Below are 17,391 nucleotides of genomic sequence, written 5' to 3'. Positions count from 1 at the left end.
GGATAAAACCACACCGAATTTGAAATAAAGCTCTTTTTGTCTCAGCACCACACGAGGAGCAGTTATTCCTTGTTACACAAGGACTTTGCGTCCCCTACAGGGTGAGTGGCTTGGCGTCGGCTGAGGAGCTCTGGCCGTACGAGTTCAGGTTGATATAGTCAAGAGACTCGAGAAATTTAGGGTTGCAAGGAAATAAAGAATTTATTGAAGAACAAATAAGCAAAACGGCGAGCCGGGCGATCGGAGGAAGCCCCTTGTTCCTGCCACGGTCCGCAAAAGGGAACAACAGGGCAGCACTTCTTATACCCTTTCACAACCACCTCCCCCCAATGTCACGTCATCTGTCCATTGACTCCAGTTCCGCGGGTTAGATTCTGTTTGGTTCCCCTTTCGCGGGCTGTAGTGGTTTGAACCAGATTTTCCCCCAGAGGCTAAGAAAGTGGTAACCCCCGAGGGGTGGTGGCACTTGAGCTTTGAACCAATCTGCGCTCCTGCAAAATGTAAACATACCACAAGCAAACGGAAGAGAAGAGTTGTAGTTTTGTTGTTGTAGGAGAGGTAGCCATGTTGTGAGCCACGAGGAAGGGGCTCGGAGCCCCTTGGAGGGCTCTGGCCCCCTCCCGACCCCCGGCTGGGGGGACTGCAGAGACTTGGAACAGTGTTAGACTGTTTGTAGTTAAGCTGGGAGATGTTTTCTCCACGGTGAGTGAGCAGAGACAGCAGCAGCAGACGCAGCGTCCAGAGACTCTGGCAGAGAGCCAGGACAGATAAGAACTGAACCGGAGAAGCAGCAGAGACATGCAGCTGAGTAAGGGAGACACCGAGTTGTCCCGGAGAGCCGAGAAGGAGAGTCAGCAGCAGAGCTACAGAGCTTTGGGGGTAAGAACTGAACCAAACCCCCCAAACTCCTTTGAGACCTCCGGGAAAGGAGGGACATGGACTCCTATTTTGGAGAGTAGTTTTGGATGTGCAGCACCAGAGGGAGAGGAGCTGAGAAGCTCACAGGTGTCCTGAAGCTGGATCGGGACAGAAAAGGAATGTGGGGGGAGTTGACCTTGGCCCCCCCGCTGCTGCTGACAAGCCTGGCAGCCTGGAACAGAGCACAGGAGCTCTGGTAGAACTCTTGAGGCAAAGGCTTGCAACTGAATGCTGCCCAAGATGTTCTGACTCAGGGGTGAATCCCCTGAGGAAGGGACTTTCACAAAGATGCCCCTGCATTTCGTGATATGCCTGTGGTGAAGCGAGCCTTGTCCCTGCTGGCAGTCCACAGATGAGGCCTTTGCTTGGAGTTGAAGGAGAGCCAAGAGGGGTGAAAGGAGACCCCCTGTGTCTTGAAGACCCTTCGTTTGGAGACGACGGGCCAAGGGGCTTGGAGACCCTCTTGTGTGTATTGAAAAGAGATCCAGCTATCAGCTGCTGCATGTGAAGAGGACTGCTGCCATAGAGAAACTGCTCAGAGACAAGAAGGGATCTGTCCTTCTTCCCTCCTGGACTTTTATTTGGAGGGGGAAAGAGATCTGATCCATTGTAAATACTTATGTCATGGTAGAGATAGCTAAGATTGTATATAATGTATTGTAGTATTTATTTGTATAGTCATTGTAATATATTCCCTTTCCCCCATTTGGAGTCTGGTGTGTTTTGTCTGGAAAAAAAAAAACCCATCTCACATTAGATTGAGATGTGACAGGGGGCTAGGACTAGGGAGTTTAGATTTTGGGGATTTCAAACCATGACACGGGCCGACTCCTGTTTGGTTCCTCTTTTCGTGGGCTAATCCTGTTGCTGGGAGACATCAGCCAATAGACCAGTAGTCAATAGTCTCTATGGGCCGTGATGCTGGAATTTTCCATTGCAGGTAGTGGTTTTTAAATCCAGACCTCGTGGTCTACCCCTCCCCCTGCTTTCTCCATTTTGATTCCTACAAATATGCTTAGAACAAGTACTTTTAAGAACAAGGCATAATGTGACAATTCATCTCTGCGTTGTGGTTTGTTAGTCAGCAACTCAACAGATCTTGTGCTTAGTTATTACACAACTCTCAAACTTGTGCTTTTAACAAAATGCTAAATATAACATTATAACATTATGGAGTTGTCTCTTACTTCGATCTGCAAATTTATTCTTTAATAATCTATAAAAAAGTCATAGATTTCTGACAGGGCCCTGATGATGAGATCTTTGCCCTCAGCACTGTCCTTCACGTACTCGTGAGCTTCGACGTTGTTCAGACTGTAGGAGTGCCAGTCGAACCTGGAACATGCAAGGAGGAGGTTAGAATACTAATGCTGATGGTTTCCCCCTCGGCAGCCTTTGGGGACAGCTTCAAAGCTGTGCTGCACCCACCTTGTCCAGCAAGCAGGCGATGTACTGCCTCCTGTTCTGCAGGTCGTGAGTGATCCACCTCAGCACAGCCTCGAGCATGGCTTCTTCTCGCCTCACGTTGAGCTCGTCCTTCTCGATGATATGTGCCAGCTCCTCAGCAGAGAGGGCTAGGAACTCCTCGGACACCTGGGACACCTCCTCGAAGTGATGCAAGATGTAAGCGCAGGCGGCTGCGCGCAGGTCAGGGCAGTAGTAATAGCTAGTTAATCTCCAGATGCCAATGCAGTTCTCAGAGCAGAGCCTGGAAATGAGGAACTCGCAGCACAGGTTGACAATGCCCATGACATTGAACTGGTCTGCTGCAGCCAGCAAACTCTCAACGTTGTCCTCCGTGATCGGTACTGTCCCAGTGTAGGCGAAATCGATGATGAGACCCATCATTTCAGCTGAAACACCGGGGATTTGATAGACCATCTTGTCCCAGTTGGTAAACAGTATCCTGAAAACACAGCACTGCTGCATGAAATCCTGTCCTTGGGTCCCCTGTGTTTCCCGAACTCCCAGGGCAACAGTTTAGGCACTGGCAGGAGCCCTGCTGGGAGGCCCCATAGTTTATTAATTAATGTTTTACTTGCTGGTTGTTTGAAAAAGGAGAGAAAGCCTCTGGCTGGGGACAGGGAGCACCAGGGTGAACGACCCCCATGCTTCCACAGGAATCACAAAATCACAAAATGGCCTGGGTTGGAGGGGACCTTAAGGATTATCCCATTCCAACCCCTGCCATGGGTAGGAACTCCTTCCACTAGACCAGGTTGCTCCAAGCCCCATCCAACCTGGCCTTGGACACTTCCAGAGATGGGGCAGTCACAGCTTCTCTGGGCAACCTGTGCCAGGACCTCACCACCCTCACAGGGAGGAAGTTTTTCCAACTATCTAATATAAACCTCTGTCAGTGTGACACCATTACCCCTTGTCCTGTCACTCCAGGCCCTTGTAAATAAATTCTTGTGTTTCCAGTACTGACCCAAAGTAGACACTGCAACAGGAGAGGATTTGCTTGTTAGCTTTGAATTGCACTCCATCAATTGTTATGATCACATCACAGGGCGGAGCTTCAAGGCGGAGCTCGTTGGTGATGCTCCAATTCCTTCCGCTCATCTCCCTCTCTGTGCTGGAGGATGACTTTCTGGTGCTATCTCCCACGCTGCAGTCAGAGGCAGTGGACCTCACTGACGTGTGCAGAACACTGGTGTTGCCTGGAAACATCCAGCGCTGAACCCACTTGCTGGCTCTGGATTGTGACCCGTGATGACATCACAACCACAGGGGTGACCCAGGCCCAACATTCCCTAGTTGCCCGGCGCCTTCACTTCCCCTCGGCCCAGGTTCTGCTGAACCCCGGGCCTGCACAATGTTAATGGTTGCTGGAGCAAAATCGTCTGTGTGATCCCCCAGCATAAGAATAATGAAGAATAATAATAATAAATAATCCTCAGTATTATTTTGCCAGAGTGTAAAAGTCCCGAAAGGTGGGCACTGACTGCTGCTGAAGTGCCTTGTGCCACCTCACCCAGGAGGAAGCTGAGGCACAGCCCAGCTCCTGTCAGTGCTGAAGTCGCACACGCTGCCCCTGATTTGTCATTTGAGGTGTGCCAGGGGAGATTTAGGTTGGCTCATGGGAAAGTTTTTTCCCCAAAAGGGCTGTCCAGCCCTGGCACAGCTGCCCAGGGCAGCAGCGGTGGCGTCCTCATCCCTGTCCAGGTTTAAAAGCCGTGTGGCTCTTGGGGACATGGGTTAGTGGTGGCCTTGGCAGTGCTGGGGGACGGTTCTCTGCGGGCATTTCCCGCACAGGGTTCCGCGACTCCGCGTCCCCGGCGCTGCGGGGCGGTTCAGTGCCGGGCGCCCTTGCCCGCGGCTTCTTTATTGGAATCTTTCCTTTCTGCTTCGCCCTCCCCGCTCGCTGCGGCAGAAACGAAACCGCCGGTCCCGCCCCGCGCTGCTGCGGGCGCCGGGCGGAGGCGCAGCCGGGGCACGGGGGGTCCCCCCGCACCCCCTACCCCGAGCACGCCCCGAGTCCCCCCCGGCCCCGCGGCCGCGTTCCGGTCCCGCCCCCCCGGCCCCGCCCCGCGGCTGCGCGGCCCGGCGGGAGCGGAGCGGGAGCGATGGTGAGCGGGGTCCGCGGGCCGGGAGCCCGGGCTGGGGCAGCGGCGGCCCCGGGGCTGGGCGGGGGAGCGCGGCCAGGAGGGCGCTGGAGGCTCCTCGGTCCCACCGGGGCGGCACCGAGCGGGGTCTCTGCTCTGCCCGCAGGTGCCCGAGCTGGAGAAAGCCACGGTCCGGATCCGGCAGCCCGAGCGCGTGCGGGGGATCCTCCGGACCCTCCGGGAGCAGGGGGTGGCCAAGCTGCAGGGAAGCCCTGCTTCAGCACCACTTGCCCTGGCCGTGGAGCTGCCAGGTGGGCACTGGAGCCCTGTCCCTGCTGACAGCAGCCCCAGGGGGGTTGCCCCCTCCATCCCTCCGTGCCGTGGCCCCTTACCCACGCCGATGCTGCCGTAGCCCAGGTGGGGCCCAGGTGACGCCGCTCGTTCACGCACATGCCCTGCAGACCCCGTCCATGCCGGTGATCAGCCGCCCCACGCCCACCACGCCGGCCACTGTGGCCCCTCGGTCATGGCTGGGGCGAAGGGACAGGCCCGTCAGAGGTGCAAAAAAGGATGAAGCTCCCAAAGCTGCTGGGAGGGGGCAGAGTGGGGGCACAGGGCTGCCCCCGCCCCGAGGTGCAGGTAGCCCACCACAGCCCATGAGCCTCTGTGCTGCAGGCAGAATCCACAGCTCAAAAACACGCATCCTGATGGGCTCAATCCTGCGCTGTTGGGGGGCAGCTGCCCCCTGCAGCACTGGTGAGGGCTCCAGCTTGACCCTTCACCTCCAGAACCCATCAGCTGCCTCCCCAGGTCTCACCCACAGAGCTGGGCTGGAGGCCAGCAGCTCCCAGGCTTCCTGCTGCTTCCAAACCATTTTGCATATGGCACATTGGAGCTTTGTGCAGCAAGGAGGAAAGACAACGTCCTGGCCCCTGCACCCGCCCAGCCCGGCCCTCTTGGAATTTCTGTAGACGTGTCGCTCATCTCCCTCTCCATGTTGGAGGACCTGAAGTAAGTACTGCAACAACAGAGGATGAGCTTGTGAGCCTTGAATTCCACTCCATGAACTCTTATAACCACATCACAGAATGTCCCTTCAAGGCGGAGCTCGTTGGCGATGCTCCACTTGCTTGCACTCATCTTCCTCTCCATGTTGGAGGATGACTGTCTGGTGGGTGCTCAGCTATCCCCCACGTTGCAGTCAGAGGCAGAGTGGACCTCACTGACGCGTGTGGAACACTCTGGTGTTGCCTGCAAACATCCAGCGCTGAACCCACTCGCTGGCTCTCTTAAGGGTGGGTCCGTTGGTGTTTGGACAAGTGTCCACTCTGGGCAAAGCTCTTCCCACACTTCCCACACCTGTAGGGCCGTTCCTCAGAGTGGATGTGCTGGTGGGTGAGGAGGCTGGGGCTCTTCCTGAAGCTCTTCTCACACTCCAAGCACTTGAAGGGCTTCTACCTGCTGGGAGGCTGCTCAGGGACCACCAGCTCAGAGCTCACCCTCAAGCTCCGGCCTTCCCGGCACAGGCTGGCTCTTTCCTCCTCAGAGCACCCTGGGCTGCCTTTGGAGCCCCTCCTGCAGGGGGATCTCCGGCCCTTTTCCTCCCCACTGCCTTCCTGCACCGGGGAGCCCTTCAAAACGGCCTCTCCCACCAGGGTCTGCCAGGGGGATTTGTCCTCCGGGCTCTCCGTCCTCAGCTCAGGGCCTGGGGCAGGAAGCAAGAAGGACAGGGAGGGGATTTGCCTCCGGCCCACAGGGAAGGCCAAGGACATCCCCCCAACTCCGGCCCCGGCAGGACGGCGGCGCCAGCGGGGTTGTCCTGCAGCCGGGGCCATGCTCGGCTGACAGAGCCAGCACAACACCCGCCCAAATAGACACTGACTGCCTCCTCACCCGCCTGGGGGGCCCAAGGCATCTTCCTCTTCCTCGCAGCCTCCTCCTCCATCCGCCCAAGCTTTGGGAAGGACAAATCCTGATGGGGGGGAAACAAGAGCTGAGCACGTTGGTTTGGGGGTTCCTCCTGCCCAAGTCCATCTCTAGAACTTATCGGGCATCCCGTGACCATAAAAACCTCCAAAACACCAAGATTCAGCCCAGAAAAACCCAAACCACAGTGATTCAGGAAAAAAACCCCTCAAATAGCAAGAAAACCCTCGTCCCCACAAACTGCAAAAAGTTGGGATTCAGCTAAAATATACTCCAAAATATGAAGATTAGCCCAAAAAATCTCTCCCAGAAATTCCCCCTCTCTAGTCTCTGCCCTCTGGGGTTCAGAGAGTCTCCCCTGTCTGGGATGCTTGGGGTCCCACTTAGGGATACTTGGGAGTGTTGGGTCTCAAGGGTCCCTTCTCCTCTGACTCTCGCCTTCAGGGTGCCACATTCCCGGATATTCCCTCTCTCCAGGTTTTCCACTTCATCGTCTCGGGGATCCCAGGGGTCCCCACTGTCCAGGCTTCCCCTTCTCCACGCCCCCCGTTTCAGGCTCCCGGGGGTCTCGGGGCTCCTTCCTCTCCGTGCTCCCCCCTCCAGGCTGCCGGGGTCCCCCAGCTCTGGCATCACCCCGCTCCACCCTCCACACTTGGCAGCTCCCGGGCTCCACACCCACCCCCAGCACTCCTGGAGGGGCCCCAAACCTGCTGTGTCCCCCCCGCCGGCACCGGGCTGACAATGGAGCCGGCGGGGCCTGACCCAGCAACACCAACCCCCACCATGGGGGGGACCCGCATCCCCCACCCACCGCTGGGGCTCTGCCCCCAACCCAGCCCAGTACCCTCAGAAAACACCTCCCGCCCACCCCCAGGAGCCACCCAGGGCTGAGCAGGAACAGGAACAGCAGGAAAACAACTGCCCCCCATCCTGTGCGTGCCTGGGAAGGGGGAACTCATCCCAAATATTCTGGGGGGAGCATAGGGGGTCAGGACATACTCGGGCTGCCAGCACAGGTTTCCCTGCAAAGCCTGCACTGAGTAAAGCTCTGGAGAGGAGATGGTGCCCCATGGAGGGGATTGCAGAGGCTCCCTCAGGTCCCCAGCAGGAATCAGGAACCAGGAATAGACACAAAAGGTCCCCCCAAAGATTTCAGGGGGAGTGTCCTGGAGGGAGGGGACAGTGTCACCCCACCAGGCCGGGGCTGGCAAGTGGGAGGCTGCTCCAGGGCTCTGCGAGAGGCCTCGTGCTCTGCTCGGCCCCAGCACTGGCTGGTCCCAACAGCCCCGGCTGCCCCCGGCCCTGGGCAGCTCTGCTGCCACAGGCTGTGCCCTCACCGTGGTCCTGCAATGGCCCTGCCTGTCCCTCCCCCGTGGCCCTGCCCGTGGCCCTGTCCCTTGGCTCTCTCTCTGCCAGCTCAGTGTGGGGCACACGGGCTGGGGGTCCCTCCCGTGCCCCCCGGGCAGCCGGCGTTGGCTGGGGGGATGTGAGGGCTGGGCCTGCTCAGCACAGCCCCGGCCTCGTGCCCAGCGCCTCTTTCCTGCCCCACACAAGAGCTTCCCGGCCCCCCCAGGGCTCCCCTGCTGCTGCCTCTGCTCCTGGCCCTGCCTTTGCTGCTCCCTTGGCTGGGGCAGCGGCTGCAGGGGGGGGATGGCAGCAGCTTCAGCTCCACGGCACTTCCTGGGGGGAGCTCAGCCCGGGGGGCACGGGCAGGGACCTGATGGGGATGGACAGGGGCCCTGCAGGGGAAGGCACAGGGACAACCTGTACAACGCCCACAGCATGGGCATCACCCGCAGCGCTGTCAGCTGCTGCGTGGTACCAGGGCTCTCCAGCGTCATGGACTACATGGCCAGGCCACACTACTACCGGCACAACAACTCCATGGGCATCTCATTCAGCACTTCAACTCGGAGCGTGCCGTTGTAAATAGTTCCCCCTTCTAAGTCTTGTGATCAGCCATCACTGGATGCTGGGATGGAAGAGTTTGACGGGTACATAGAGCTCAACACAGCAGAGCTCCCCACACTTGTAAGGCCTCTCCCTGGTGTGGACGCGCCGGTGGGTGATGAGGTGGGAGTTCTGGTTCTGTTGGAAGCCCTTCCCGCAGTCGGTGCAGTGGAAGGGCCTCTCATCCGTGTGAATCCGCTCATGCAGGAGGAGATCTAAACTGGTGTGAAACTGAGTGTTGAGGAGATCTGAGCTGGTGTGATCTGAGCTGGAGATGCGCTGGTGTCGGATCAGGCTGGAGATCTGCCTGAAGCTCTTTTCACATTCCCCACATGGGTAGGACCGTTTCCCACTGTGGATGTGCTGGTGTTGGAGCAGGTGGGTGCTCTTCCTGAAGCTCTTTTCACACTCCAAGCGCCGGACGGGCTTCTCCCTGCTGGGAGGCTGCTCAGGCTCCACCAGGTCCGAGATCTGGCTCAAGTTCCGGCCACCTTCCCCACACAGGCTGCGTCTTTCCTCCTCACAGCACCCTGGGCTGACTTTGGAGCCCCTCCTGCGGGAGGATCTCCAGCCCTTTTCCTCCCCACTGCCTTCCTGCACCGGGGAGCCCTTCAAAACGGCCTCTCCCACCAGGGTCTCAAGGGGGGATTTGTCCTCCGGGCTCTCCGTCCTCAGCTCAGGGCCTGGGGCAGGAAGCAAGAAGGACAGGGAGGGGATTTGCCTCCGGCCCACAGGGAAGGCCAAGGACATCCCCCCAACTCCGGCCCCGGCAGGACGGCGGCGCCAGCGGGGTTGTCCTGCAGCCGGGGCCATGCTCGGCTGACAGAGCCAGCACAACACCCGCCCAAAGGGACACTGACTGCCTCCTCACCTGCCTGGGGGGCCCAAGGCATCTTCCTCTTCCTCGCAGCCTCCTCCTCCATCCGCCCAAGCTTTGGGAAGGACAAATCCTGATGGGGGGGAAAACAAGAGCTGAGCATGTTGGGTTGGGGGTTCCTCCTGCCCAAGTCCATCTCTAGAACTCATCGGGCATCATAAAAACCTCCAAAACAGCAAGAATCAGCCCAGAAAAACTGAAACCACCAAGATTCAGGCAAAAATCCCTTTCAGAAATAGCAAGCAGTGCAGGAGGAGTCTCCCAAGCAGCAGTTGCAGGGCAGCAGGGACCGACCTGAGCTGCCTTTGGTGCCCAGGAACTCCCCCCACACAGCCCCTCTCCTGCCCCGAGGGACCAGCAGAACAGGGGGAGCCCAAAGGACTGGACTGGAGGAATTGAACAGACATTTTGGGGCCATTTGATGGACATTTTGCAGGGGTGGTGCACAGACTAAGGGAAGGAGACCTGTGTGTTCTAGCAAAGAATGGGAAGGGGGTGGTGGGGGTTGAAGTTGTATTGAGTCGTGTGGGGCCTGGGCATGATGGGACTGGTGTGGAATAAGGGCCAGAATGTGCTGCTTTGGGCCGGGGTGGAGTTAATTTTCTTTGCAGGGGCTGCTGTGGGGCTGGGGTTGGGCTTGTGCTGAGCACAGGCTTGAGAACACAGAGGTGGTTTGGTTAGTGCTGAGCCTCCCCAGAGCCAAGGCCTTTCCTGCCCCTGGCACAGACACACTGGGGAGGGGCTGGGGGTGTGGGGGAGGTTGGGAGGGGACACAGCTGGGACAGGTTTAGAGGGATGGAGATTGTTTTCCCAAGTCCCCATTCCACGGGATAGGGCCCTGCTCTCCTGGAGGTGCTGAACACCTGCCCAACCGTGGGAAGCAGGGAATGAATCCCCTGTTTTGTTTTGCTCCTGCGTGCAGCTTCTGCTCGTCCTTATTAAAGTGTCTTTCTCTCCACCCACGAGTTTTCCAGCTTTTCCCCTCCCAGTTCTCTCCAGGGTCCTGCTGGTGGGGGAGTGAGGAGCGGCCGGGAGGGGCTTGGGGGCTGCATGGGGTGAAACCACAACAGCCTTTGTTGGTGTCCAGGGTGGGGCTGGGAGTGTTGCAGATAGCCACAGATGTGTCTGGGATGTGCTGCTGAAATTTGCAGCTGCTGGGGCTGTCTGGGGCTCCTGGCTGTGTGTCAGAGTCTGGGGCTCCTTGGTGGCTGCAACTCCGTGTGAACTCGAGCTGAAGGGCCTGTGACCTGTGGGTGAGTCCAGGCTGGAGCAGAGACCCCCCTGCAGCCCGGGGAGGAGCCCACACTGGAGCAGATTTGCTGGCAGGACTTGTGACGTCGTGGGGGATCCACACTGGAGCAGCCTGTTCCTGAGGGACTGACCCCATGGAAGGGACCCACACTGGAACAGCCTGTTCCTGAGGGACTGATCCCATGGAAGGACCCACACTGGAACAGCCTGTTCCTGAGGGACTGACCCCATGGAAGGGACTGACACTGGAACAGCCTGTTCCTGAGGGACTGATCCCATGGAAGGGACTGACATTTGAACAGCCTGTTCCTGAGGGACTGACCCCATGGAAGGACCCACACTGGAACAGCCTGTTCCTGAGGGACTGACCCCATGGAAAGACCCACACTGGAACAGCCTGTTCCTGAGGGACTGACCCCATGGAAGGGACCCACACTGGAACAGCCTGTTCCTGAGGGACTGACCCCATGGAAGGACCCACACTGGAACAGCCTGTTCCTGAGGGACTGACCCCATGGAAGGACTCAGGTTGAAGAAGTCCATGGAGGACTGTCTCCCGTGGGAGGGAGCCAGGCTGGATGGAGCAGGGGAAGGACTCCTCTCCCTGAGGTTGAAGCAGCAGCACAAACATGGGATGAACTGACCATAACCCCCACTCCCATCTCCCTGGGCCCCCGGGGTGGGGGGGGAAAGGGAGGAAATCAGGGATGAAGTGAAGCCCGATGGTTTTGTAGGATTTGTAGGGAGAGGAGGAGGAAGAACCTGGTGCCGAGTAAAGGGGAGAGGAGGAGGGATGAGGCTGGAGCTGTGGAAGGCGCTGGAGGCGGCCGGGGGGCAGCCGGGACTTGGCTTTCCACATCTGTGCGGGGAAAGGAAGCCAGTCCCTGGTTTCTGGGGCTGTCCCCCCTCGCAGTTTGTTGGGTTTAACACCAAAGTGCAGCAAAGCCCCGCCCCAGGGCACGGCCGGTCCCGGACACAGCCCCGGCGGGCGGGCGGGCGGAAGCCATGATGGCGGAAGGTGCGGCTGCGCTGGGGGAGATTGCGGGGCCTGCGGGAGAGCGGGGCTCTGGGGATCCCCTCGGGGGCTGCGGGGAGTGCGGCCGCGGGTGGAAAGGCTGGAGGGCTCGGGAGGGTTTAGCCAAGGGGTTCGGGGGTTCCCGAGGGTCAGAGCGCAGGCCTGGAACCAGCGAGCGGAGGGGGGAACTTTGCTAACGCCCTGGCTGCACTGCGCAGGCGCCGGCGGAGTCCTCAAGAGGGAACATCAACTCCCATGAGGCTCTGCGCGACCCGCCATTACCCCCTCCTGCCACAGCGCCCCCTGCCGGCCCGGCGGACCGACCCCAGGGAAAGGGGATCTTAATGCCCCCTCGAACCCCAGAGACCCCCAACACTCAGCACACAGAGACCTCACAGGGAAGGGGTCCCGGGGTCCCCTAAAGCCCAGCAGTGGGGTTTAGGGGATCTCCCAGCCCTCAGGGGAGAGGTCCTGGGGGTGCCCCCAAAAGTGCGGGGGGGTGACGGACCACATTCGGGTAAGGGGATCCCAGTGCCCCCAGTATATCCCAGTGACCCTCAGTACGGCCCAGTAACCCCATCAGTGACCAGCCAGTGTGTCCCTGTGACCTCCCACTGCCCCCCAGTATGGCCCAGTGATCCTGCAGTGAGCACCCAGTAACCCCCAGTATGGCCCAGTAACCTGCCAGTGTCCCCCCGTGTGTCCTGGTAATGCCCCAGTAACCTCCCAGTCCCTCCCAGTGCCCTCTGCTTCCCCCCAGTGTGTCCCAGTATCCCCCAGTAATCCCCCAGTGCCTTGCAAAGCCCCCCAACTGTCCCCAAGGTGTCCCCAGATGCCCTTGGCCTTTCTGTGAGTGTGAGGGGGAGAGGGGATGTTTTTGTGCTCAGACGGGTCCATGGGGGGCTCCTGGGGTGAGATGGAGGGTTGGGGACATCAGGGATGGAGTTTGGGGACAGTGGGGAGGAGTTTGGGGACAGTGGAATTGGGGTTGTCAAGGGGGGAATTGGGGCCATGGGGAGGCCCTGGGGAAAATGGAGACACCGGGGGGGTCTTGGGGTGTTAAGGAGGGAACTGGGGACACAAAGAGGGTCTTGGGGACACCAGGGGGGTCTCAGGACTCACCTACTGGTGGTACTGCCCATCCTCTCCCCCCCCCAGGCCCATTTAACCCCCTCAAATGTCCCCCAACCCCCCTTTTCCATTTAATCCTCTCCCCCTACAGATCCATTTGACCCCCCAATGCCCTCAAGACCTTTTAACTCCCCCAAATGCACCCAAAGCCCCCCAAAACCCCCAAATTCCCATCCAACACCCCAAGATCCCCCCAAATCTCCCCCAGCTCCCCCCTCAAATCCCTTCCAACCCCCCCAAGAGGGATCGCCCGGCACCCTGGGACAGGAACACAGTGGGCTGTACTGGGGGCACTGGGCTGTACTGGGAGGGCACTGGGGGGTCCTCAGGTGTCCTATGACAACATGGCCCAGCTCCAGGAGAGATCTGGGGAGCAGTGAGGAGCTACTGGTCTGTCCTGGTCTGTACTGGTCTGTCCTGGTTTGTTCCCCCAATCCCCAAAGCCCCTCCCCAGTTCCCCCAGGACCCTCCTGCACCCCAAAGCCCCCCAGGGCCCCCCAGGCCCCTGACTTGGTCCTGCTGCCCCTTGAGCATCTGCAGCTGCTGCAGAACCAGGCATTCCATCAGCAAATGTGCAGCTGACACCAAGCTGGGGGTGTGTTGATGTGCTGGAAGGCAGGAGGGCTCTGCAGAGGGACCTGGCCAAGCTGGATCCATGGGCAGAACAGGATCAGACATATTCTGTCATCCTGGGACAGGGTTCAGGGTATCATGAACCAAGTGCCAGACAAGTCCCACTCTTCCCCTAAACACAAAGATGAGAAGAAGAGCAGTAAGTCTCCGGAGAAGCCAGAGAAGAATCCTCTGGAAAAACATGGCAGCCACAAGAGTCTTCAGCGGGAAGGGGAAGTTGCAGAAGGCTCAGTCGGAAGCCAGGATGCCGGAGTGCCCTGCTTGGACTTCCACGTCACGCGTCATGAAAAGGTGTTTAGGAGGATCCTGAAGAGCAAGAAGCTGACACCACCAAAGCAGGTAAAAGCCTGCAAGGCTCAGATGCTGAACTTGCCGTGGTCTGGGGCCCTGGAACAGTGTGCCCCCCAGGTGATAAGAACACAGAGCATTGTTGAGGCCACTGATGATGTTCCACAATAGCTCCGCAGTATCTCTGTGGATGGGGAGGTTCTCAGCCTCCCTCAGATGTGTGGAAAGTGGGAGTGCTCTGTGTCCAAGCATCCCATCTGTTCAGAGAGTTTCTCAGTCTGGAAATCATTAAAAATGGTCCCAGGGCAGGGCAGCTCCCAGGCATTGTTCTCTTCAGCTGAGTCACTTGGGAGAGCTTTCTCTCTTGGTCCCACTGTAGGTCCTGCCTCTGCTCTGGAGCCTGCTGACCCACTGTGAATAAAAAAGCATTTGTACTCTGTATAAATCAAAAACTCCACTGCCAAAAGCTCAGGGCCTTTACGGAAGGAGTGTGAGGATGAAGGTGACAGGAGTATAAACAGGCTTTTCTCTTTGGTTTTAGATCCTGCACTCTCTGGGACTGGGACCTCCCATTCCCCCTGGCTCTCTTTTCTCTGTGGTCCCCTACCCAGAGGAGGACAGAGTCCCCACAGCATCACAAGACCTCAGACACTTCATCCTTGTTGAACCTGAGGGTGCTGCTGCAGAAGATGATGTGGTGGGTATTCCTTTTGTGCCTTCAGTGAGGGTGCCAGGGCAGGGGACAGGTTGGATGGAAAAGGGTCACCGTGGAGGGGCAGTGAAGACGTGATGGGGCCCCATGTCTGCAGGCATCCTTTCCACCAGGGATGAGAGAAAAGAGTCAGCTCTGCTGGAGGCACAGAGCAGTTCTGTAAGACAACAGGAAAAAAATGGCTTAAACCCATCAACCCAAGGGTCCTTGGTGGGGAGAGAGTCCTGGGTAAGGAGGGGTGTCCGAGGCAAGACAAAGGCCAATAAGGAAGACCAAGTCCATGGGCACTGGTGATTATTTATTCTCTCTCCTGTTGGCTAACAAATCCCCCATTCTGCTTTCCAGGAGGGGGGTGTCTCAGGGCAGGTCTCACCTCTCTCTCCCTTTTCTCTCTCCCCTTATGCCAAGGCCCCAGAGGCAGAGGCACAGGACCACTTGAATGAGGGGAAAGCCACGAGCAGACACAAGTCTAGCAAGGAAAAGCCAAACTCCCCCCAGAGCCCGAAAAGTCTCCAGGATCACTCCCCAGAAACACCCAGAAGTTCACCTGAGCCAATGAAAAGCCAACTGCAGAGTGACTCAACCCTCGAGAGACCTGCCAGGTGAGCTGCAGGGGAGGAGGTGATCCCTGTGCTTCACGCTCATCTTGCCAAACGAGGTCCATCGTCCTCAGCTCCGCAGCGACCCTCTGCCAGTGCCTCCATGGGATGGTGAGTGCACAGCCTTCCTCCTTGTCTCCTTTGCCCCTTAGCAATGTCTGAAGCTTCCCTTTTAACTGCCAGGCTGAGAAGGTTCCGCTGGATCGTTCCTGCCCACGGCGAGGTGGAACTGAAGATCCGCTTCAGCCCCACAGTGCCAGGGCAGTTTGACCAGCTGATGAACTTTGAGATCCTGGGCTCAAAGCGCCTGTACCAGTTGCCCTGCAGTGCCACTGCCCTGTACCCCAGCATCAGCCAGAACCCACGGTAAGGCTGGGCCACAGGAGCATCCCACACTGCACCCCCGACCTGGGAGCCAGGGCTGCCCCTTGTGACCTTCTGGCTGGGGCAGATGGTGCTGCCTGAGTCACCCAGCATCCCTTCCACTGCTGGGAGCTGGGAGGCTGAACTGGTACCTCAGCCACCGAGAAGGGTGATGGCTTTCTGACTAGATTTCCTACTTGCAGCATCTCAGAGCTCCTCATTCCCCATTGTCTCTGCCCAGGCTGGTGTTTCCTCGCTGGAGGAAGAGCAAGGAGAAGGAGGACATCATCTCCAAGGAATATGTCATGAGCACAAAGCAGTTCCACTTTGGACCGCTGCTTTGTGGCGAGTCAGGAGAGTGGTATGTGCTCCCTGCTCCCAAGTGAGCATCCCTGTGTGCTGCCTGTACAGACTGAGATGTCGGGAGGGGATCTCCAGGGCCTTGTGCTCTCCTGGACACACTTGCAGACACACTGTCCCAGTGGCACAATGCAGGGCAGTCCCGGGCAGAGACCTGGCAGACACATGGGCTTGAGGGAGCACAGATGTGTGAGTGTGAGCAGATAACAGGCAAATGAGCCTTGGAGGAGCTGCTTTGCCAGCCTTGTGGGTGCCCTGGTGTCCAGAGCCACCAGAGCTGCTGCTGCCAGCCCGAAGGTGACTTGGGGCAACCTGTGTCCCCTCCACATCTCAGCTCCACCCCTTAGGAAATGAACTTTATGGTGCTTTTTCAAGTGCTTTGAGCTTGACAGGTAGACAAACAAGCAAGTATTCTCTAGATGGTTTTGTAAACCTTTCATTAATCTCTAATAGTAGTGAGATTTTGCGATTTGACCTGCCAATATGTGTGAGTCAGAGGGGAACTTACAGCAGGAATTGCGTTTTCCTGAGATTCCAGTGCATCCACAGTGCTGGAAAAAGTCTGCCTAAAAATGTTGTCATTGTAGCTGTTGGCATATTTCTGTTTTTAATGTCACTCTTCTTTTTATTTTTTTAATAATATTTGAAGTTAAGGTCTTGTCTCCATGGGAGCTCTGGAAGGCCAGGCTGATGGATGGTCTGGGATTTCTGTTTGCCTCTTTAGCCCTTTCATTCCAAATTCAGTTGCACACCTCAGGGAAGGGTCATTTGTTATCTTTCACATTCCCCTTGGGAACTGATGCTTTTGATTTCTTTCCCTCAGACTTTTGAGCTAACCCACAGTAGTCTGACGACTTTTCTAAAAGAGATAAGCAAAACTCTTTTGCAAACATCTTTTCCAAAGCCTTTCTCTATCCTCTGCAGGGAAGGCACCCCAAGAAAGAAGGGGAAAGAACCCTTGTGCCTGGTGTATTGTTGTTTTTCCAGGCACTTTTGAATTTATATGGTGTGAAACACTCTTGAAATGGCCTGTGCATCGTCACGCTTCTGGGGTGCAGGCACCAGGTATAGGGGCAGCATCAAAGCCAGGCAAGGATGAGCACACAGACCGTGCCTCGTGCCCCTGACAGGGATCCTTTTTCTTCTCCTGCTTGTTAGACCATGGTCTTCCAGTGCCACCTCCTGCTGCCAGCACACAGTACTTTCCTCGGTGTGTGGTGAGGGCAACAGTCTCCTCTGCAGCCTTTTCCCCTTCTCTGGACAGGTACAAGGCACAGAACTGCCCCGGCAACAGCGAAAAGTTAACCATCCTCAACGACTCCCCCATGGAGGCAGAGGTGCATTTCTCCTTTGAGAACGACAGCAAAGGAGAGACGTTCCTTTTGGACCCTCCCAGCATGAGGCTGCAGCCCAAAGAGAAGAAGGTAGGAGGTGAGCAGGTAGGGCAGGCACCGCAGAAGTGCCGTTCCTCCTGCTCACAGAGGGCTCTTTGTATTTCTGTTTGTGGGGACGGGTTCAGAAGCTGAGTGTTTGGGCGTACCCGACTTCTGCTGGCCTCCTGGAAGACAGTCTCGTCTGCTGGATCAAGGACAACCCAGAGCCAGCGGTCTTCCAACTGTGCTGCCAAGGGGTGCAAGTGAAGCTGGGGGTCAGTCCCCAGGAGCTGCATTTCAACAAGCTGCTTCTGCACAGGTCAGTCATCCCACGGCTGAGGGCACTCCAAGGCTCGTGACAAAGAGAAGAGGTTTGACTCTGGTTCCAGAGGCTCAGATGGAGCTGCTTTGAGCCGCATTCAATGGCCAGGCTGGTGTGACCACCCA

The 17,391-nt window shown here is 57.7% G+C and overlaps 2 protein-coding genes across 2 annotated transcripts in view; one reads left to right on the top strand and one right to left on the bottom strand.

The window, feature by feature from the left end:
* Positions 1-2,102: 2,102 nt before the first annotated feature.
* Positions 2,103-17,391, bottom strand: part of LOC135404848 (kelch-like protein 10) — a 130,431-nt gene continuing 115,142 nt past the window's right edge. The window contains 3 exon segments of the mRNA XM_064639581.1: positions 2,103-2,229; positions 2,231-2,253; positions 2,347-2,824. Of these exon segments, the coding sequence (XP_064495651.1) occupies positions 2,127-2,229; positions 2,231-2,253; positions 2,347-2,824 (604 nt within the window). The 3' untranslated portion in view covers positions 2,103-2,126.
* LOC135406301 (hydrocephalus-inducing protein-like) overlaps positions 13,184-17,391 on the top strand; it is a 116,401-nt gene continuing 112,193 nt past the window's right edge. Inside the window, exons 1-7 of the mRNA XM_064640718.1 lie at positions 13,184-13,588; positions 14,079-14,234; positions 14,658-14,851; positions 15,032-15,214; positions 15,453-15,572; positions 16,836-16,995; positions 17,091-17,263. Coding sequence (XP_064496788.1) covers positions 13,220-13,588; positions 14,079-14,234; positions 14,658-14,851; positions 15,032-15,214; positions 15,453-15,572; positions 16,836-16,995; positions 17,091-17,263 — 1,355 coding nt within the window. The 5' untranslated portion in view covers positions 13,184-13,219. The remainder of the gene's footprint in view (positions 13,589-14,078; positions 14,235-14,657; positions 14,852-15,031; positions 15,215-15,452; positions 15,573-16,835; positions 16,996-17,090; positions 17,264-17,391) is intronic.

This window comes from Pseudopipra pipra, chromosome W (assembly GCF_036250125.1).
Source record: "Pseudopipra pipra isolate bDixPip1 chromosome W, bDixPip1.hap1, whole genome shotgun sequence".
In the NCBI taxonomy this organism is placed as follows: domain Eukaryota; kingdom Metazoa; phylum Chordata; class Aves; order Passeriformes; family Pipridae; genus Pseudopipra; species Pseudopipra pipra.
Note: the sequence above shows the minus strand (reverse complement) of the source record. Positions and strands in the feature narration are given on the sequence as shown.